This window comes from Rhinopithecus roxellana, chromosome 5 (genome assembly GCF_007565055.1).
Source record: "Rhinopithecus roxellana isolate Shanxi Qingling chromosome 5, ASM756505v1, whole genome shotgun sequence".
NCBI classification, from domain to species: Eukaryota; Metazoa; Chordata; class Mammalia; order Primates; family Cercopithecidae; genus Rhinopithecus; species Rhinopithecus roxellana.
The window spans coordinates 123380401-123403647 of NC_044553.1; the positions used below are offsets into that span (position 1 = coordinate 123380401).

Below are 23247 nucleotides of genomic sequence, written 5' to 3' on the forward strand. Positions count from 1 at the left end.
TTGAACTGGGCTGAATTTATCAAAAAAAAAAAAAAAAACTGATATACCATTGCCTGGGTTGTGGGGGAGGGCTTTAATATTTGAAAAGTGACATTTATTTAACATAAACTATTACTTATTTGCATATTGCTACATTGAGACTATTTAATCTATCCTGCCACATGTGTTTATTCAACTCAATACTTAACCCATTACATTTTATCTCACTCCTAAGTCTTTCCTTTGGGTGTCAAAAAAACTTTCAGCCTTTTGCCATATCCTAGAAAAGAGATTTCTCAGAATAAGCTGGGGAATCTATAACACCTCAGCAGAGCTGGTCTACAGAAGATAAAGCCTATCTTTGGAATTCTCCCCATATCTGTTCATTACACAGTCTCCTTTTACAAAGGTCTGTCCCACCGTGCCTCAGGTGTGGGACTCAAGTCCCATTTCCTCAAGTCTCACTAAGGTCTGTGACTCCTGTCTTATGCCAAGGTGTCAGCTGATGTAGGATTTTCTAAGGATGTTTGTCTTACGGATCCAAATGGATCAATTCTAACGGTGTGATTTCAGAACCTGTGACTGGGCCAACTATTCTTGAGACCTTTCTTGTACACCTTAAATCATACCATATAGTTGATTAGTACTTTACCAACCCAGCACAACTCCAATATTGACAGTCTTCTATGTAGGGCACTGCGCCAGACCACTTGGTATTACATCATTAATGATTACATTATTATTCCCAATTTCATTACAATTTTGTCTAAATATGGACAACCAAATATTGGGAACTAATATCCAATCTAATCAAATCTAGCAGTATCTAATACATTAAAATAAGAATACTTCATATGTTCAAATCATTTAATATAGAACTATCTCAGTAAATGAATAAGAATTATATTTCTGTGCTATGTAAAACATAGTAACATAAGAAAGCTTTTATTATTTTATCCCCAAAACTCTGGCACACTCATAAATGAGTTATAATATAGTATTTGGTATAAATTAAGCTTGTTTTGGACTTTGATCAATAGCAATTAAGACGAACTATCAAAAGACCTCATGATATGTGGCTCTCTCCTTTAAGGCTGTATGATTGCTTACATTCTGAATACATATATATGCTGCATCATCATGAGATTCCTATAGTCTTCCATAGTTTAGGTTTTAAAATCTAAACATCAAACTGCTAATGTTGTCATATAGTTATTCTATGCCAAAAATGCATTTTTGCTAAATATATATTAGAAATAAAGTGAAATGAAATCATCTTACTACCTCCTACGCACAAAAAAATACTTTTAAAGAAGGTTTCATCTTAAGATAAAAATGCAGAAAATCACACAAAATAAATAACTGACTTAATTATTGTAAGCTGAATATCCTTGTGTCCACCACTCAGATTAATAGAATTTGCCAGCTGCCCCAAAAGTCTCAGAAGTCCCTGATCTCAACCGCCTCTGTTCCCTGAAAAGTAACTATATTTTTATAGTAATCCTTTCCTTGCTGTTCCAGGTACTATCGCTGTATTATTAATACAAGTGACTCCAAAACTGGGTTGCTTAGAATACCTATTTGATTATGCTCAGGGATTCCATGGGTCAGGAATTCAGACAGGGACAGCAGGAATGCCCCTGATTTGAAGTGTTTGCCGGGTTCCATGTAAGTACTCCTACCACAGCTAACTTCAAGCTATAGCATCACTGAATATGGAAGACATACTAACAACTGGTTCTTGCAAGCCAGTACAGGCTGGCTATAGCACACTACTGTCTACTCCAAGATATTTGGGGCCTCAGCTGGGAAGACTTACTGTCTAGAGGTAACTCAACAGCTGGAGGCTGGGATTATCTAGACACGTCTTTATTCACATGTCTGAAAATGGATAATGGCTCTCAACTGGGATCTCAGTCTCAGTATGGAGCACATACGCATGGCCTCTCCAAGCAGCCTGGGCTTCCTCACAGCATGGCAGTCTCACAGAAATTGTATTTCCCACATGGTTCAGGGCTCCAAAAGTGAGTGTCTCATTGAGCTAGGAGTAAATATTGCTTTTTACGGCCTATCCTCAGAAGTCTTGCAGAGTCACTAAGGCCAGCTGAGATTCAAGGGTAGGGGGTCATATAGAGGGGAGTGTTTAAAAAATTTGCAGGTATGTTTTAAAATCACTATACTTGTATTTCATTATAGTTGCATTGCTTGAATATTCCTTAGGACTATAGTTTAGCCTTACTCTTTTCTTTTTCATTTGAAGGTATTTTAAATCTCTTTTAATCTGGTATTACCTTTCTCTCTCTTTCTCTTCCTTAACAATTTCTTTGTTGAAGAACATGGGCTACTTGTCTTGCAAAGTTTCCCACAGTCTAAACTTTACTTATTGAATATTCATAGGCAGTTTCACATATTCTGCTGTTTCTGCAGGTTGGCAGGAGGAGACAGAGGCTTATTCAGGCTTAGGTCTGATCCCACTGGCAAGGCTCCTTAGATGGTGTTGCTTCTTTCACTAGGAGGCACATGTGCCTACTTGTCTCTCTTTTTGTGATGTCAGCAGCTGTTGATACTCAATGCCTAGATCCCTTAATTTATAGAGGGTTGAAAATTATAATACTCAAATTCTATTATTTATGAAGAGATTATTATTTTCATCTACTACTTGATTACACAGTGGCATAGTTCATACTACACAGCAGAAATAATGACTGATTGATTTTTTCCATTTATTTGCCAGTTTTAAAAATAATGAATTAGTTCTCTACCATCCTCCAAAGGATGAAGGTGGTCTGCACGCCAGGCAGAGAGCCCTCACCAGAACCCTTACCTTGCTGGTATCTTGGTCTTATACTTCCCAGCCTCTGGAACTGTGAGAAAGAAATTTTTGCTCTTTAAGCCACCAGTCTGTGTACTTTGTTATAGCAGCCTGAGGACACTAATACAACTAGACATCTGGAAAATGTCGTGACATTTCAGTCAATAACAAATCTGGAAATCAGAGTTTTTCCAGGTGTCTGATAGTTTAGTTTATTTAAACACCATTATGACCTCATGGATTTAAATATATGTGATGTATTTTAATCCACTGTAATTTTTTGGTTTTGGAGTTTTTTGTTGTTTTTTTGAGCCAGAGTCTCACTCTGTTGCCCAGGCTGGAGTGCAATGGCACGATCTCAGCTCACTCCAACCGCTGCCTCCCAGGTTCAAGTGATTCTCCTGTCTTAGCCTCCCAAGTAGTTGGGATTACAGGCATGTGCCACCATGCCTGGATAATTTTTTGTACTTTTAGTAGAGACGGGGTTTCTCCATGTTGGCCAGGCTGGTCTCAAACTCCTGACCTCAGATGATTCACCCACCTCAGCCTCCCAAAGTGCTGGGATTACAGGCTTGAGCCATGGTGCCCAGCCATGATTATTATTCTCTCACATTTTCCTTCCATGAGTACCTTAAATACGTTAGTCCATTTTCTTCTGGCATAAAGCATTGCTGCCAAAACGTCTGGTAATATCTAATTTTCTTTCACCTAAAAATCACTTGCTTTTTTTGTCTAGATATCCAAAGAAATTTTCATTGTTGTTTCTTGAAGGCCCAGTAGGTTTAGAAGAATGTGTCTTAGTGCTGGTAAGCCCAGATCAATGTTCTCAGGTGCAATGTGTTCTTTCAATATGTAGTTTCAAGTATTTTCTTTTAATTTCAAGTAAGTTTTCTTAAACTACAGATTGTAGTATTTGTTCTGTTTCCTTATCTCCTCCCTCTTTCTGTTTCCCCCAGGAACTCCTATTATCTATTTGTTAGTTCTCCTTTGCCTATTTTCAATATCTAGACTTTCTTTCTAATCCATTTAACTTCCTTCATTGATTTTTGATTTTTTAGAATTTTTCTCCTTTTCATCTTCTATTCTCTTAAAGAATAATCAATTGTGTTTATTCATCCTTGGGTTTCTTTTAGTTTATTCTTAATTTCAGATTCTGATTTCTATTTTGAGTTTACTTATTTCATTTTGGATGTTTCTAGTTCTGGTTTATATAGTTCTTTTCATGTTTCATATCATTTTCTTAGTATCTTTTGGCTCATTTTGAAATAGTGGATGTTAGTTTTTATCTGCTTTGTGGGCATCCTTTCTGGTGTGCTTTTATTGTGGGTGTGAGTGCTATTCTGTTCTTACTCTCTTTCATTACAATAATTTTCTATGTGATTTGACTTCCAGACTTTCATGTGATTATTTTTATGTGAAATTGGTTTTCTTGATCTTTTTGAAGGAGGCAGTTTTAAGGATAGTTCTTCTTTTTTCTTTTTTTTCTTTTTTTTGGGGGGCAGGCATCTTGCTCTGTCACCCAGGCTGGAGTGCAGTGGTACGATCTCGGCTCACTGTGAGCTCCGCCTCCTAGGTTCACACCATTCTCCTGCCTCAGCCTCCCGAGTAGCCGGGACTACAGGCGCCCGCCACCACGCCCAGCTAATTTTTTCTATTTTTAGTAGAGACGGGGTTTCACCCTGATAGCCAGGATGGTCTCGATCTCCTGACCTCGTGATTCGCCCTCCTCAGCCTCCCAAAGTGCTGGGACAGGCATAAGCCACCGTGCCTGGTCCAGTTTTTCTAACTTCATAGAGAACTTCTGTTTTTTTTTTTTTTTTTTTGAGACGGAGTCTCACTCTGTCGCCCAGGCTAGAGTGCAGTGGCCGGATCTCAGCTCACTGCAAGCTCCGCCTCCCGGGTTCACGCCATTCTCCTGCCTCAGCCTCCCGAGTAGCTGGGACTACAGGAGCCCGCCACCTCGCCCGGCTAGTTTTTTGTATTTTTTAGTAGAGACGGGGTTTCACAGCGTTAGCCAGGATGGTCTCGATCTCCTGACCTCGTGATCCGCCCGTCTCGGCCTCCCAAAGTGCTGGGATTACAGGCTTGAGCCACCGCGCCCGGCCAGAGAACTTCTGTTTTTACTGCATAGTGTTGTGGGTTTTTTTGTTTTTTTGTTTTTTAATTTTAAAACTTGGCTTACTTTTGGAGATTTCCTGGTCTTCCATTTTTATCTAGAACTTCTTTTTCCTTTCTCTCTATTGTCTCTATTTTGCTCAATTGTTTCCATGCCCAACAGTTTGCTGTCAGTGTAGGTCTCCATCCTGGAAGGAAGCCTAGCAGATTAGTTTCTCCAGCCCCTCCACACTTTACCAGCAGCCTCCTGCATTCTCATGTTTTTAGAGAAGGCAAATACCCTTTCCTGTTTCTGCTGCTGTTTTCAACTTGACTGGCTGGACCTTCCAGGGAACACCTTTCAGCTATTTTGGGGTTCTCCAGAGGCTTCATTGATTCTCTATGTCGATACCACATGGGTCTTATTACTTAGTATTGCCATATTGCTGCTATTGGTTTGTTCCCACGCGTTTATATTTTTGAGATCAAGGGGATACCATTTCACTTGGATTTGTTATAGATGTTGTCCTTGGGGTTTTGGTTTTGCCAGATAGTTGCTTTGTCTGTTTTTATGCAGAGATTGAAAAAGTATGCTGCTGTTGTCGTCTTTCCACAATTCTCCCTCAAGAAACAGATCTCTTAAATTACTTAGCAGTCATCTTAAAAGACCATATACTCAAGCAATGGCCCCATTTTGCAGATATTATGTATAACCACTTCTAACCACTTCCACTGCTACCACCATCACCTTCTCTTATCTGGACTGTTGTTAACAGGCCCCAACTGGTCTTCCAAAGGCCACCATGCTGCACACTACAGCAGTCAAAATGATTATTTTAAAACACAAGTCAGATTATATCACTCTTACCTCAAAACCCCGTAAAATATTCTCAACTTTTGGGACCTCTGTGATCTGGCCTGTGTTTCCCTCTGCCCTCCTCCCTGACTACATTAGACTCTTCAGCCACACTGGCCTCAAACACCCCTCGAAGGTGCCCACCTCAAGGCATTTGCACGGCTAATCTTCTCTGTCCAAAATGCTCATCCTCCTCACGTCTACTTGGATCGTTCCCTCACTCCTTTTGTCTCTGCTCAAATGTCCTATAATCAGAAAGTCCTTCCCTGACCACATCCAACTCCCCATTGCAAAATGGAACCACCTTTCTCTCGCTACATTTTATTTTTCTTCACAGCACTCATTACCGCCTGACATGCTATATATTAATTTTTTAACTTTCTACCAAGAATGAAAATGCCATGAAAGTAGAAACTTTGTCTTAGTGTCTGGAATAACGCTTGGCACAATGTTAGTACTCAATACAAATTCACTAGTTCACTGAATGAGTGCTAAATGAATATATAAAGTTCCTAGCACCTGGTCAGTATTCAAGAAATGTTAGCGTTATTTCCTCTTGATAGGGAAAAGGAAGTGATCTTTAGAGAATGCTGCCATTCCCAATAATAGAAGATCCAATAATGGAAACAAAGGTGTAGTCAGAAAAATGGGTGATGGGAGGCCAAGTCCAGCAGTTAACCTGAGGTCAGGAGTTTGAGACCAGCCTGGCCAACATGGTGAAACCCCATCTCTACTAAAAAAATGCAAAAATTAGCCAGGCGTGGCGGTGGACACCTGTAATTCCAGCTACTTGGGAGGCTGAGGCAGGAGACTTGCTTGAACCTGGGAGGCGGAGACTGCAGTGAGCCGTGATTGCGCCACTGCACCCCAGTTTGGGTGACAGAGCGAGACTCCATCTCCAACAAAACAAAACAAAAAACAAAAAACAAACAAAAACAGAAAAATGGGTGAAGCAGGACAAAATAGTGACATTAGACCCAAAAGCAGGGGGTAGGCAATAACACCAAACATACAGCGTAGTCAAGGGCGTCAGGGTCTGAGAAGAGGTTATAAAACTACTTCTATGGACTGAATTATGTTCTTCCAAAATGCTAACGTTGAAACCCTAACCTCTAGTATGGCTATATTTGGAGATTTTAGTAGGTAATTAAGGTTAAATAAGGTAATAAGAGTGGGGCTCTAATCTGATAGGATTAGCGTCCTTGCGAGAAGAGACACCAAGAGGTGCCAGAGAGCTTGTTACATACCCTCCCCGCACAGTGTGAGCACACGGGGAGATGGCAGCCATCTGCAAATCCGACAGAGAGCCCTCGCCTGTCTGCCTGCCACAAGTCAGGCAGATCCCTAACTTGCCAACACCTTGATCTTGGACTTCCATACTCCAGTATTGCGAGAAATTAATGTCTGCTCTTTAAGCCATCAACCTGTGGTATTTTGTTATGGCAGCCTGAGCAGACTAATACAACGAGATATCTGGGAAATGTCATAAAATACAACCAGATATTTGGGAAATGTTAAGACAATAATAAATCTGGAAAAAGACTTTTTCCACTTTTCAGTTGTATGGTCGCATATTAGAGTTGCAGATCCTAAGAAAACCTGTACAGAAAAACCCAAATCACAGAGTCATTTAAGTGTAAAGAAAAAGCCAATTATTGCTTGAAGAGTATTTGTAGAAAATATCCATTGAATATAGAGGAATAACAGCCTATCCATACAAATTTTTTTTTAAAGTGTGCACGACAGTGATTTTAACACTTCTAATCCAATGGAACTAACATTTTAAAACACAATTACGGCCAGGCACGGTGCCTCATGCCCATAGTCCTAGCTACTTGAGAGGCTGAGGCAGGAGGATCCCTTGAGCCCAGGAGGTCGAGGCAGCAGTGAGCCCTGATCATGCCAGTGCACTTCAGCCCAGGTGATGGTGTGAGACCCTGACTCTTTAAAAAATACAATTATGGTTATGGTTTCTGGGCAGAGTGGAATTCAAACATGTTAACCTGAAAGAGCAGTAGGGTTCTAAATCCAGGATAAATTATTTTCAGAAAAGCAATAACTTTCTGAATCTTTATTTAAATTGTTAAATGTTCCTGTGAGTAACACTCATCAGTATGACTGTGACTGATATGGCTACATGGGAGCTTCCCTGTGACATTAATCATAAAGTGCTGGATTGGGGTATGATTCTTCAAGGTATAAAAAGGACCTAGTCTCAAGTAATAGAATCACCAAAATGTAACACCACTAGCCCCCTCCCACCAAAGTCCGCTCCAGTCTGAATTACGGTAAGAGTTCAGAAGTGACCTGTGCTTGGCGGCACCGGCCCACTTTCCCAGTGCCGGTTCCTCGCATACTGGGCGCAGACAGGGTGACCGCCTGACCCCTGGACCCGAGTCCCCTTCCCCCGCCCTGGGCTCTTCCCTGAGCTCGCCCGGGCCGGAGGGCGAAGTCGGCCGATGTGTAAGCCATGGGAACTGTCCCAGGACTGCAGTCCGGCCAGAAGATGCCCCGCGCCGCCGTCCCAGGCCGCCTACCGCTGCCGCCGTGGCCCCCGCAGGCCGCCGTAGGCCCCCGCGGGCCGCCTGACCCCTGCGGGCTGCCGTAGGAGCACCCTCCGGAGGCCGCGCTCTCGAGATGGCTGCCGGGCTTCGCTCCCAGCGGCGCCCCGGCTGAGGGCCCGCCAGCGGGCACCCGGCGCCGCCCCTGCGTTCCGGCACTAGCACGGGCTACGGCCCGGGAGCGGCGGCCGCGGCCCTGCGCGCGCCGTCTCTCGGGGCGGGGCACCGGGCCCCTTCCGGGGATGAGCCCCGGCGCCCGCGTCGGTCTGGCTGTGCCCGGCCCCTCCCCGCTCGGGCGGGAGCTGCGCCGTGTCCCCGCCCGTCAGTCCGCCCGGCTTGGCTGGCCGCACAAGGGGCCTGGGCGGCCGCACTGAGAGCTTTACGCCTGGAGGCGTCGGCGCTGCAGCTGACCCGCGACGGGAACAAGGCGAAAAGGCGGCGGCACCATGTTCTCCCTCAAGCCGCCCAGACCCACCTTCAGGTCCTACCTCCTGCCGCCGCCCCAGGTAAACAACCCCAACCCGCGAGCGCCTCTCTCCTCGGCGCTTCCGTGGAGCCTCCAGGCCGACCCCCGGGAACTGGAGGACCCTGAGAGGCTGCGCGCGTCTCCCTGCCCTCAGCCGCGCGGCTGCCCGATTGCCGGCGTCGCGAAATGCGCCTTCTCGGGAGCCCCCACTGGCTTGGCGAAAACTTGTAAAACTCTTCTGCAGCCATTCTCTGCCCGAAGTCCGTCCTCCGTAGTTTTACCGAGTGTTGAGACCCAGGGGAGCCTTGGGAGCTGGGGTTTTCTTTAGTTTCCAACCCGTCGACCGTCCCTCCTATGACCGCAAGCATGATTGCAGCGCTTGGGGTCACTGGTCGAAGTGGTTACCCGTCTGTCATAAATATGAACACCTGGAAGCGACACTGGCAGTTTAAGTAATTTTTATTATCAGGCTTCCAAGTCGATAATGAGCAGATCTTTAAAAGTGTTCAGTTAATATGTGAAAGAATTTAAATGGGGGCTATGTGTCTTTCGCCTGTGTCATCACTTAGAAAACAACATTTGCTGTAGCATTTTACGGAGGGTGGGGGGATTGAGATTTTGATTTATTTTGCTCATATATTTCAGACTGACGATAAGCTCAATTCGGAACCGAAGATTAAAAAACTGGAGCCAGTCCTTTTGCCAGGTAAACGTTTGTTAGAATTTTGGCAGATACTTTAGCAATGTATTTTGGTCTAAGATTATTCTGCCCACTAGTATCATGTGGTTAACTTCCCTTCTCTCATTAAACTTTCTCCAGTTAAAAATCTGGTGATTGAGAGGAGAAAATGGAACTGTCAAGAATGTCATTACCTCATTTCCTTTTTTGTCTCCTGAATTTCTTTTTGAAAATACGTATATGTTTAATTGCTTGGGTAGTAAAAGTACTCTTTGCTTACGTGTTTGTCGGCCACTTATGGCATTAATGATAGTCAAATCATTTTAATGCATCTTGATAGTATAAAAAGAGGCCTTTATTATGTCTGTCTCTATACCAATAACAGAGCTAAGTGAACTTTGAATTACTTGCTTGGCAATTGTTTTTTGAAGTTGTCAGCTGTATTTGCAAATTTGCTTGTTTCAGTTTAGAAGTAGGCTTTTCCCAGCAGAGACACTTAATTGACATTTGGGGCCAGATAATTCATAGTTGGAGGGGCAGGCTGCCCTGTGTATAGCAGCAAAGATGGTCTCCACCCACTAGATGCCAGTAGTAGTACCCTTATTCCCCACCACCTAGTTGCGACCTAGTTACCACACCAAAATGCCTCCAGTCATTGCCAATTTTTTTTTTTTTTTTTGTCCCCGGCCTCTGGGGGACAAAAATCTCATAATAGAGAATCACTGCTGTGGAACAAAATTTACTATGGGTGACGTTAGAGATAGAAGTAGGGATTGGTGGCAGAAAGGAGTTTGTTAAAAGAGCATAGAAAATATTGGTATGGCATTTGGAATTGTGTAACAGTTGTATAATAATTAGGAAAAGTCGGTTGTTTAATGCGATTATTAGGGGAAGTAGCCAGATACTTAGGAAAGCCTATTTTAAACCTGAAATCAAATACTAGTTTGTGTGGCTACTATGAACATTGTAAAATCTGACTCATTACTTAAAGCCAAATCTAGTAAAATAATGAGAATTTTGTAGGTAAAAATTGAACAAATGTGGAAACTTAAAAATTTTAAATATTGTATAGGGACAAAATATTAAAAACACCAAACTTTGGTTCCATATGATAGATGCTAACTCTTAAAAAGTGTTTCTTAAACTTTACTATGGGAGTCATAAATATTTTCCTTGATTTTGTTAGTGCTTTTCACTGAACAGTGTGTACTAATTAATCATTTGTACTCTTCCTCAGGGTGAACAGTAGAATTACTAAGTAACCCTTGCTCCCTGTGTGCTCGGTTTTAGTCTTAGTCGCTCTGAGCTAGTGTTTAAAATGCAGGGATGAAAAACAGTACTCATTTTGAATGAGTGCCTGTGAGCTATTGAACTTTGACTTCCTTTACTCTGAACAGGTCTGATTCTTAGGCTTTGATTCCTCCACTCTGCCTACTATGATTTCACACTCAGTAACTGTAAATGCCAGTGCTTGTTTTTTACTTTTTTAAAAATTTTTTAATTTTTTTTTTTTTTTTTTTTAAGACTGAGTCTCACTCTTCCCCGGGCTGGAGTGCACTGGCGTGATCTCGGCTCACTGCAACCTCTGCCTCCCAGGTTCAAGTGATTCTCCTGCCTCTGCCTCCCAAGTAACTGGGATTACAGGAACCCACCACCACGCCTGGCTAATTTTTTGTATTTTTAGTGGAGATGGGGTTTCTCCATGTTGGCCAGGCTGGTCTTGAACTCCCGCACTCAGGTGATCTACCTGCCTTGGCCTCCCAAAGTGCTGGGATTACAGGCGTGAGCCACTGCACCTGGTCAGTTTTTAAAAATTAGTTTTTAAATTTAAGATATATGCTAATAAAAGGTGTTACTAAGTATGCATAAACTTGAAGAACTTTCTCACTGAGGCTTATCAATTTTATAAAATTACTAAAAGTCAAGAGTTTTCTGGGGAAATTGTAAACCCAGTTTCTGACTATGCTTTTCTTGTCCCAGAAATGGCAGCTAAATCCGAATTGTTTTTAGAAAAATTCTAAAAGAGGTGTAACACTAAGTCTGAACCTTTTAGTTGCCCATTAAGAAATTCTCTGACTTGTGTTAATTTTTATTGCATTGGTGGCGAAATCATAGCTGAAATCTGTACAAGCATACGTGACGGCTCTATCACTCAGCATTCTGTTTGTACCTGACTTATTCTTACCCAACATTTAGCCAGTCCTGAATTAGGATGTCTTTTGCCTCCTTCCTCTCCCCTTCTGTTCTTCCCCTCTCATTCTGGCCTTCTTGCACCCATCCTGGCTGTGTTCTGTCTGGCTACCATGTTGTGGTCTCTGTTTCCTGCTTCACCTTGCCTGTCACATCTCTCACTGCCACCATTTGCTCTTTGTTGGCCTGCAGCCTACTGCTCTACCCATGAAATGGAAGGCAAGTGAAAAGTAACTGAAGTATTGGTGATCTGAAGACCTAGACTAGGCTAGGGCTTTTACTAAGAGGGAGTGAATAATACAGTTCTTACCTTTGTTACTATCAGAAATCAGTAGAAAACCTGGCCACATCACCTTTGGCTATATACAGGGACACAGAAGTTATTGTTCAACATGGACACAGGGAGGGGAACATCACACACCGGGGCCTGTGGGGGTGGTGGGGGGTGGGGGATGGGAGGTGAGGGGAGGGAAAGCATTAGGACAAATACCTAATGCATGCCCAGCTTAAAACCTAGACGACCGGGCTGATAGGTGCAGCAAACCAGCATGCACGTGTATACCTATGTAACAAATCTGCACATTCTGCACGTGTATCCCAGAACTTGAAAAAAAAATTTTTTTTAATTAAAAAAAGAAGTAATTGTCTAGAGAGACAGTATTGCATGCTTTGCTTTGGCATAATGCCTTGGGTCCAAGGGTATCCTACTTCAGTTGCCCAAAGTTTGAACTTTTAATTCAATAAGCGATGAAAATTAGAACACAAAGTCAGTTTATTTGCGTGCGGTCACCATGTGCGCTGTTGGAACTTAAGGCTAAATTCAAAATGATCCTCATGTTTTATTAAGTAAAGAAAACAGAAGCAAATGACTAGTAATTTAATTTAGATTGTGGTTTATGTTAGTAATTTTCAGCTTTCCTGATTCATGAAACTCTTGGAGATGGATATTGTGCCTACTTCAACTTTGTGGTCCTGATGCCTCACAAAGTGCAGAAATGTGATAGATGCTGAGATGTTTACTGAGTGACTGAACGAAAGGACCCCTCAGACCACCTGGCTTAAACTGTTACCTTAGCCATGCACACACACAGACTAACTTTCAGATTTAGGAGTAAAGGGAAGACTGTGTTATTTTATGCCAGGCATTTCAAGAGATTTATGTCTGAGCCTGGAATTGAAATAGAGTCCTCTGTCGAAGCAGTCAGCTTTTGTGTAGGCTTTCTCTTTATCTTCCTTTCGTTAACGTGAATTTCATTCTTTCAGTGATTATATTGTATATGTGTAAAATCACTCCAATACTTGAAAATTGAGTTTGACTTTTAAAGTGTGTGTGTGTATATATATGTTTGTGTTCCAGCATGTATTTGTTAAGAGCATGTAATGCCAGACTGTGCCCTGTTTAGCTGCTGGCCTGGTGGATCGGTTCGGTGAGAATGTGAGTATCTCCTGGGTGCCAGATCTGTCCTGGATAGGGAGAGTGCTGGAAGTGTCGTGTGCCTGTATCGCAGAAAGGCCTGGGATGAGCTCTAAGCTGCCTGTTGACAAGGTAGAAGACTGTGACCTGGATCACTGGTTCCCAGATTCCAGCCAGGGCCTGGTATCAGATTTGGATGAAGTTTTTACCAGCCCTTAGTCAAAATGAGAAAATTAAGAAAAGTGCAGCTTTCTTTAACAAAGCTAAATTTATTTGATTTAAAGATTGTCTTTTATTCTGAGATTATGTTCTTCTAACCTACTTGGAATAGATACTTTTTTTGTTAAATGTTGGTGATAATAGCTGTAGCTTTAAAAAAGTTTTTAAGTTAACAAAATTAAAAGGTTAAAAACTCTATATTGGTCCTTTAAATTAGTTTTACACTATACTTGATTTTTGGAATCTAAACCAGAACTAGATGAGATTATTATAATACTATAGATATAGTTTTGTGAGCACTCACACAGAGAACGTTAATTATTTTGTCTGCCTGGGAGTACTTCCGCCATTTTTTTGTGTGTGTTTTGAAACGGGGTTTTGCTCTGTCACCCAATTTGGACTGTAGTGGTGTGATCACGGCTTACTGCAGCTTCAACCTCCTGGGCTCAAGTGATCCTCACACCTCAGCCTCCCAAGTAGCTAGGACTACAGACGTGCGCCACTGCACCTGACTAATTTTTGTATTTTTTGTGGAGATGGGGTCCAACTGTATTGCCTAGGCTCTTCTCAAACTCCTGGGCTCAAGCAGTTGGCTCGCCTCGGCCTCCCAAAGTGTTGGGATTACAGCCGTGAGCCACCACACCCAGCCGCCTTCCACCGTCCTCTGAAAAATGCATCTTCCTCCTTTTGACAAATTATCCTGCCCTAACTAACTCCACCCAACCTTGGGTTCCAGTGTGGCCAGCAAGGATAATAACCCACCCTGGACTGCAAGCATGAGCAGAGGTCTGCCTCTGGATATTGTCAGGTTGGTACTAAGGGAAGAGGTCCTCTTTGGTATTGCTGCAAGTGGCCACAGTTCCAGAAGAATCAGTTGAAAAGAGTGAAGAACTCCAAGGGAGTGTACTAATGTGTTGAAGTCCCTGGGTTTCATTGTCCTTGCAGTCCAGCTGACACAAAAGCCTTGTATTCTTCTTTTTGCTAAGCTATTACCAGGCATGTTTCTGAACATACTTTGAACTAAGATCCTTAACTAATATAGCTTGCAGGTTAATCCTCATAACAGCCTTGTAAGCTAGGATACCAGTTTATCTCCATTTGACAGATGTGAAAACTGTAGTTTGCAGAGGTTAAGTAACTTGCCCAGTGTCACACAGCTAGCAAGGCAGAGCCAGAGTTCTGTGTCTGGCTCCCAGGCTGTGACACTAACTGCTCAGCAGCACAGCCCGCCTGGCTGCACTGGTGACACTAGGGTACAGATTTGTGCTTTGGAACTGTTGGGGAGTAGATTGGATGTCAGCCTAGAGGGAGTTCTCTAGTGAGGTAAAAAGAGCTCTGTCCTTGTCTTTGCCCTTTTCACAACGGTGACAGATTTTGACCCAGCGTGAGGAAGAACTTTCAAATAATTTCAGCTGCCAGAAAATGGAATGTCTTGGGGAGGCAGTGGACTTCCTGTTGCTGGCTGTGCTGAAGCAGAGGCTGGTGAAATGCCAGCAGCTTTGTATTGAGGACTTAAGATTTGCAGTGAGTGGGGCTTGATGGCCTTTGCTGTCTTCTCATCCCAGGGCATGCTCTTTTTTAAAGGAGAAGAGTTGAAATGCCAAGACTTAACAATAATGAATTTGTTCTGCAGGTATTGAGTGTGTGCTTGATGCAGTTTGGCAGAAGGGTAAAATGCTGAAGAGATGGGATCCTGTTCTTAGTTTCAGTTCACTGGGGAGATGCTTCAGTAAAGGAAAGAAAAGGTAGTGAAAGCTCAGAGGAAGGTCACCTAAGCCAGATTTGGGGTAGGGCAGGGGTGTCAAAAAGATCTCCGGAAACAAATGCTTGTGCTCTGAATCTTGAGTGCCCGTTGAGAACTCAAGCTGAGCTGAGCGCTGAGGCTGTGTGTCAGCTCAGTTCTTTCCCTGTTCCCATCTACGGTGCTCACAGCACTTTCTTGAGATTATTAGATAGTGAATGCACTGATTGTCAGAGTTTTTTGTAATCAGATCAGAAAAGCATACAACCATGGGCCATCTGGGAAATGAAAATAGCCATTGTTGTATAGATGTCTTGTTTATTTTTTACATGCTCACTGGCCCATACTGTTCTTGTTTTCTGCGTCACCATACGTCTTATTTCCTCAGTTGGATTGTGAATTTGTTCAAGGCAAAGACTTTATCTTTTAGGTGTTTGATGTAATTCCTTTTTGTAGGTAGGCTTCATAGATGATTGTAGAATGGTTTTTGTAGTATTTTAATTTATGAATACATTGTTTTTGAAGGACCAAAGGACTTGTAACACGCCCTCAGAACAGTAAACAGTGTAACTGAACTATCTTAGCGTTAGCTTAGTACTTTACCCATAGAGCCTTAGGAATGTTTGGAGCTGTCCATTCCTTAGGCTTCTGCTGCAGTACCTTAGGCCAGCATTTTGTTACCCTTCCAAACTCCTCACTGTCATTATCAGTACCATTCATGAACCTCCATAAATAAAATCCTACTTAAGCAGGATAAAATCCAAATTCTTTAACCTCGTAATTTGCTAACCCTATACCTCACTGACTTCATTTCTCAGCTTCACTCAGGCTGGTTCCTTGGTCTCGTCCAGGTGCCTTATTCCTTATTTAGGACCTTGTTACTATTATCATCACACATTCTCTACTGTCTCAGTGCTCTTCTTCCTTCAAGATTTCATTCTACAATTTTTCCTGAGATCTGCAGTATACCCTTCCTCCTGCCCCTTCCTGAGTGCTACTCACTGGATATGGTACTTGCTTTTTTATATTGTGTGTTAGTACCAGCATTAAAGATTTTGTGTTTATCTTCCACAGTTTCAATTTCCTGTAATAACTTTTGAGCCACTTTAATTCCTGAGTTTACCTAAAGCTCGGGTGACCAGCTTGTCCCAGTTTGCTTGAGACTGTCCTGGTTTTAGTGCTAAAAGTACCACATCACAGGGAAACCACTCTGTCCCAGGCAAACTGGGGCAGTCACCCTACTGTTAAAAGCCCAAGTTAAGTTGTGCTTTTGGCCTCTGCACATCCCACTGGTTAATTAGCCACGTGTGCTGTGAGACTTTGCCTTAAACTGTGTTCCAAGCTAAAATGTATGGGAAACATTGTTTCTGTCCATCAAACGTGCTGAATTTCTAAATGTATAAGGTGTTAGGAAAGATAATACAACATGGTTTTGAGGTCCTCAGGGAGTTAAAAACTTTCCTAGCCATATCATTTGGAGGTTTATTAACTGTAATTACATTTGCCTTCTCATTTATATTTACAGATGAAGGGGTCTTGAGAAAATAAACTTGGATTTCTTAATTTCTTCCCAGGTGGTGGTAGAAACCCTTGGCTCATCATCTTCTAATTTAGAAGTTTTTGTTTACCGCACACTGAAGCTAATTTCCTGCTTTTTCTATCTTCTTGAGGCTTCCTTGTGGCATCCTGGGAAGTGCTTGGTGGTGTAAATGGTCCCACCGTGGCTGATGGCATAGCACAGAGCTGGGAGAGATGAGTCTGGTGGGTTCTCACAATCAGGCCAGCCAGCCGTCTCTGGCACACCACCGTTTTACTGCATAAAAAGCACAGGCGTATAGTCTCCCTGAAAACTTCAGGTCCTCTAGAGCTTTGAGGCTTTTATTAAGAGTTTTCTCTTCTAGGTCACTAATTTAACATGTGAACAAGAGCAGTCTCAGCACCTTTATGTATCCTGTCTGGGAAGAGGCCACTTTGTGTCTTCTTTTTCTCCCCTGGGTATAAGCTAGTTATAAGCTAGTTTTCTGGTCCACAGTGTTTCAGGGCATGGCAGGAGCTTGTGACAGCTCCTCTTCAGCATTCCTTTTTTTTTTTTTTTTTTTTTAATTATGAGCAAATAACATGTGAGCAGACAGCTGTGCTGCATGACCCAAATATTTTAAAGACCGGTTCTGCGTGAACAAAATTTAGCATTATCAAATAAAACTCATGTCTCTAACTTGACACTTATCGTAATAGGAAGACCCAGTTGTAGCATATCCTCAGAAGTGCCCTTCTTTTCTTTCTTCTTCGCCTGTATCCCTCTGTACTTCTGTTCTTTGCTTCTTTCCAAGGACTCATTTCCATTCCGTTCTGTAAGAAAAGGCTGTGTGACGCTTAAAAGACCCAAAGACCCTGGCCCGGAGAGTCCTTCTTTCACTTTTTTTTTTGGCTGTTGTTAATGTTGTGTCCCTTGTTTATATTTTTCTTTAGTAGTTTTATTTTGGAATGAATTTGAATTTGTAAGAGTTGTACAAAAGAGCATAGAGTTAATGTGAACTCTTCAGCCAGCTTCCGCTAATGTTAATAGCTTATGTAACCTTGGTCAATTTAGCTCAACTAAGAAGCTAACGATGCTATTAGCTAAACTGCAGGTTTTATTCACGTTTGCCTAGTTTTATTCACATTTCCCTAGTTTTTCCACAAATATTCTTTACCTATTTCAGGTTCACATCCAGGATACTACATAGCATTTAGTTGTCGTGTCTCCTTATTCTCAGTGTCTCAGTCTGTGACAGCTTTTTCATCTCGTCTTTCAAGACCTTGACGTGTTTTTTTTCTATTGAATTAGATTTTTTTTTTTTTTAGATGGAGTCTCGCTCTGTCACCCAGGCTGGAGTGCAGTGGTGTGATCTCCCCTCAGTGCAACTCCAACTCCTGAGTTTGAGCAATACTCCTGCCTCAGCCTCTTGAGTAGGTGGGATTACAGGTGCACACCACCAGGCCCAGCTAACTTTTTGTATTTTTAGTAGAGACGGGCTTTCACCATGTTGGCCAGGGTGGTTTCGAACTCCTGACCTCAAGTGATCTGCCTGCCTCAGCCTCCCAAAGTGCTAGGATTACAGGCATGAGAATGAGATTTTTATTTTGCCTCAAATAATACATATTAAAGCTCTTTAAACATAGAAATATACTAATCAAAAGGAAGAATTTTATAATTACTAGATTTCTGTTCTAACAAGTCACCCCTTAGAAACGTCATCAAATTGACTTTTAAAAATGTAGACGTAATTTCAGACTTAGAGAAAAGTTGCAAATAACAGAAGAATCTGTGGATACCCTTTCCTTAGATTCCCCAACAAAACCTTGACACTTTTATTGTTCAGGTAGTGTCTTATAGTACGCCTCCTGGTTTGGATTTGTCTGATTTTTTTTTTTTTTTGATTAAGCAGAGGTTGTGGATTTCGGGAAAGACCCACAGAGGTGGTATCCTTTGCCCTTGTGTCATGTGAGCAGGCACAGGACATCAACATGATTGGTTATTGGTGATGTTAACCTTGATCACTTCAGGTTAAAGTGGTATCTGTCAGGTTTCTCCTCTAGAAAGTGACTTTTTCCTTTTCCATAATGTTTGTTAGAAACAAATCACTAAGTCCAGCCCACGCTCAGGGGATTGGGAATTAAGCTCCACTTCCTGGAGGGAGGAGAATCACGAATTTGTGGGCATACCTTAAAACTACCACAGTAACTAGTAAATACTTTTGGGAAGATAACCTTGTGCTTATACAAATAACCTGGTCTCCTTAAAATTTGGCTCTCTGAATTTAGCATTCATCAGTGCATATTGCACGCAGCAATCATTGAGTCAATCCATGATAGTTTCTTGATCTTTAATGTTCTAATCATGATTTTGTTTCCCTTACTCTTCCTGCATTTAGTAATTGGAATTCTTCTGTAAGGAAGATTTGTCTCTTCTCCCTCATGTATTTATTATTCAGTCATCCGTTTACGACAGTATGGATTCACAGATACTTTTTAATTTACTTTCTATCCGGCATTTGTGTTACTTCTTTTGTTGCTCAGATTGTTCCGGCTTTGGCCATTGGGAGTTCTTTCATGCTGGCTCTTGTATCCTTTGGAAATGCCATCCCCCCTCTTTTTTTTCAGCCCCACTTCCTTATTTTCTGATATCCTGGCATTACCAGAGTCTACAGACTCATCTTGTTTCCCCTGCCCCAGCCTTGGAATCAGCCATTTCTCTAAAAGTCCTAGTTCTTTTTATTGGAAAATAGTATTTTAAAAGCGAGATCTGGGTACTGAGTGTGTGTGTTGTTGCTGGAGTGTCACTGCTTGTAGCACTTTCAGAGGGCAGAGCTAGAAAACATACACACATGTACCGACCCAGGTGTACACACATCTGTTAACTGCATCTCTATTTGTATATTTATTAAGGCAAGCCTGAGTTCATTCTGCTGTCTCAGACTCTAGCCCCTCGGGGTTCATTTCCAGATTCTCGCTTTTGCTTTTCGTTGACGGAGTGTGGGCCGTACAGCAGTTAAACCTGGCTTCCGTGTTTACTTTCTGCTGAGTGCTGTGGCTCATTGATGAGAAAGGGATCTTTTGACTTGACTCGCATGGACGTATTCTAGCAGGAAGGTTGTCCTCATCCCTCCTGTGAGGGGTCCTCCAGAGCTCTTTGAAATGGCTACAACATTGCAGATCAAAAACACCTGCTTCTCAGGTGCTTCACTTCTCACCTTTCAGATGGGACATGCCCAGTTGTGTCTTCTAAGCCTTGTTTCGGATAATTTTAAGAGTTGACACTTTAGTAACCATCTCTAACACAGGGGTCAGCAAACCTATTCTTTGAAGTGCAGTAAATGTTCTAGGCTTTGCGGACCATAAGGTATTTGTTTCAAGTACTCAAGTCTTTGTCCTGTGAAAGCAGCTATAGATGGCACATGAACGAATGAGTATGGCTTTGTCTTACTAAAATTTTATTTACAAAAACAAGGTTTTGTATTTGACCTGCAGGGCGTGGTTTACCATCCCTTGGACCCATTAAGTATATTCTCCTCCTTTTCTTTGTCTCATTCTCACTGCCTTTGTGGGCTTTGATACGTTAACATTTGTGCATCAGTAGAAGAATCTGGCTTCTAGAGAAGAAGGGCTTTCCAAGGGCATTATACTCCTAAATACAGTTTGTTTATGGTACTAGTGTGGCCACAAGGCCCTGCTACACAAGCTCTGTGTCTTCCTTCCCGTTATTACTTCTGCTTCCCTTCTCAGGAACCTGAAATCGTATGGTAGTTTGTTTGTTTGTTTTAAGTGAATTTTTTTTTTTTTTGAGATGGAATCTGGCTCTGTTACCCAGTCTGGAGTGCAGTGGCAGGATCTCAGCTCACTGCAACCTCCACCTCCTGGGTTCAAGCAGTCCTCCTGCCTCAGCCTCCCAAGTAGCTGGGACTACAGGTGCGCACCACCACGCCTGGCTAAATTTTTTTTGTATTTTTAATAGAGATAGGTGTCACCATGTTGGCCTGGCTGGTCTCAAACTCCTGACTTCAGGTGATCCACCCACCTCAGCCAAAGTGCTGGGATTACAGCTGTGAGCCGCTACGCCCAGCCTTTAAGTGAATTTTTATTTGAGTATAGCATGCATAACAAGTTTGTATGGATCATAAGTCTTAGAACTGGATGAATTTTTGTAGCAATGTTTGAAGAGTCTGTTTTTAGATGAGTTTGCTAAGGTGGCACCATATGAGTTTGCTAAGGTGGTTCTGTGTAAAGAAGTCAGTGTTACAGGACTGTGTCCTCTGTCTAAACTGGCATGGTTAGTTTAGTTGTTTAAATTGAGGGCCCACTTATAATTAGTATTTGAGATTTACTGGAGAGGAGAGAGGGTTGAGTATTCAGTGGCCCAGAATCTGATACAGGAATTGGTAAGGTTTATGTTCAAGGAGCTAGAGAAGATTTAAATTTTATGTATTTGAATTACTCAATGTGCGTATATATATATATATTATATATTATATATTATATATATATTATATATTATATATATTATATATATATAATATAATATATATAATAATATATAAATGTAAATACATTTGGTCATCTTAAATTTTTTTTCTCATTAGAATTCAGTTAAGGCCAATATTTGAACTTTAATACAGTTTTGGTACTTGCTATATCTCACTATAGTACATTTAATTGTATGTAATTATAGGGAAAGACTTAGATTTGAAGTCAGAACACTTGGTTATAAGTGCCAAGTTTACTACTTAGTTTTAAGATCTTAGGAAAGTGATTTAACCTGTTTGGGTCCAAATCCTTTATCTGTGAATTAAGGAAACCATCTGCCTGCCTTCCTTTACAGGTTGTTGAAAGAATCAGACAGGACAGATGTCCTATTTATAACTCTTTAATGCATATTTAGGCAAGCAGTGGCAGTTCTGTGGCTTTTCTCTAACTTACATATCATTTACCCAAACAGCCCTTATCTTCCAGCCAGCTTGGCTGCTTAGCCATATTGAATTACTACTAGTTTCTCTTCTTATCTAGAACAACTTCTGCCCAACTCATGTTAGACAGAACCATGTGTCATGAAGTGATTTTATTCATTCTTGCATTCATCACTCTTAACAGGCACCTACCCTGTGTCAGACACTGTTCTAGGCACTAACATTTCAGCAGTGAATAAAATCAGTCCATCTTCTACCCTCATGGAGCATATAATCCTGAGGGTAATGTAGGCATTAATTAAAAAATAAATAAATATAATTGTAGCTATGATGAGTGCTAGAAATACAATGCTTTGATATGTGAATTTAATCTAGATAGGAAGAATTTTTTTAAGCCATTCCCCCGTGGTTGGACTAAGGTAGAAGGAAAGAATATTCCATGAAATGGGAAGTAGCATGGTCCCATGAGGGATTTAGGCCGCCACTGTGGGCAGAGCAGTGAGGGCGAGGAAAACTGGTAGCTGGCTGGGGATGCAGGGCTCCCAGCCATGCGACGGAGGCTTGTCTTCACAATGGAAGTTAACGCAAGCTGTTTGCACTGTGAATTTGACATGAGCAGATTTTAAGTAAATGTTAAGGAGCAGTTTCAAAACTAGCCTTGTACATTTTTAAGAACTTCGAATAAAGGTTATTATTGCAACTCAAATTTGTTATAACCTATTTGTTAAAGAGAGGATTGTTATGAGACTATAGTTTCATTCTTTATGAACTGGTAGGAGTTTGGAGTTTGTCAGCAAACATTCTATCAGTGCTAAAAGTTTTTATAATGAAAGAAATAGGCAAAGTAGATCAGTACACTCACTTTTCTACCATTGACCCAGGAGACAGATGGCTTAAAATGTTCTGGGTCTAGTTGACTTTTAGATCTTGAAATTAAGGTTTAATGATGACCAAGCTTTAAATAAATTGTAGAAATATAATGTTCTTTGAAAAGCACATTATAACTTTTATATTGGGTTCTTATATTTATTTCTTTTAATCTTTCCTTTTAACTCAGAACTATAAGGTTTTGTTGCCTACTAAGTTATAATCTGAGTGCAGAAGGAAACTTGATTTGGCTTTATGGAATACATTTTACATTCAATGAAACTGAGCTCTGTTTCTCATTCCGTACAAAAGGGATCAAAGACATTGGTTTGAGAGATCAAGTCGTGTGTTAATAAAACACAAATATTCCGTCAAGTAATACTCTGAAGGAGCTGGTGTAGTTTATTTCTTCTCCAGAAAGTCTTCCAGCAGATAAATAATGAGAAGTAGTATAGCATAGAAAAAAACACAGTTAGGTCAGCCTTTCTAGTTTAACCAGCTCAAACCCCTGAGCTGTTTTTGCCTCAGTTTCTACGCCTTGGAGAACAATGTCTTGTCGTTACTGTTAGCTTTGTTGGGAAGTAAAGTGCATACAGTGCCTGGCACCTGATGGGCAATCGGTGAATGTTTTTACTCTCCTCATCGCTGTCCTCATGAAACACTCCTTCTAGGTCCCACAAAGACCATTGGTATTTTATGACAAAGTAGCTTACAAATATTTTTTCTTTTTTTAAAGGAGAAATTGTCGTAAATGAAGTCAATTTTGTGAGAAAATGCATTGCAACAGACACAAGCCAGTACGATTTGTGGGGAAAGCTGATATGCAGTAACTTCAAAATTTCCTTTATTACAGACGACCCAATGCCATTACAGGTGTGTTTTATTTGTACACTGTTTCATTGTATCAGGCTTTCAACTCTTAGTGG

General features: G+C 41.5%; 1 protein-coding gene across 1 annotated transcript in view; it reads left to right on the forward strand.

Moving 5' to 3' along the window:
* The first annotated feature begins 8604 nt into the window (after window positions 1–8604).
* MTMR10 (myotubularin related protein 10) overlaps window positions 8605–23247 on the forward strand; it is a 53661-nt gene continuing 39018 nt past the window's right edge. The window contains exons 1-3 of the mRNA XM_010362894.2: window positions 8605–8808; window positions 9414–9474; window positions 23058–23194. Coding sequence (XP_010361196.1) covers window positions 8749–8808; window positions 9414–9474; window positions 23058–23194 — 258 coding nt within the window. The 5' untranslated portion in view covers window positions 8605–8748. The remainder of the gene's footprint in view (window positions 8809–9413; window positions 9475–23057; window positions 23195–23247) is intronic.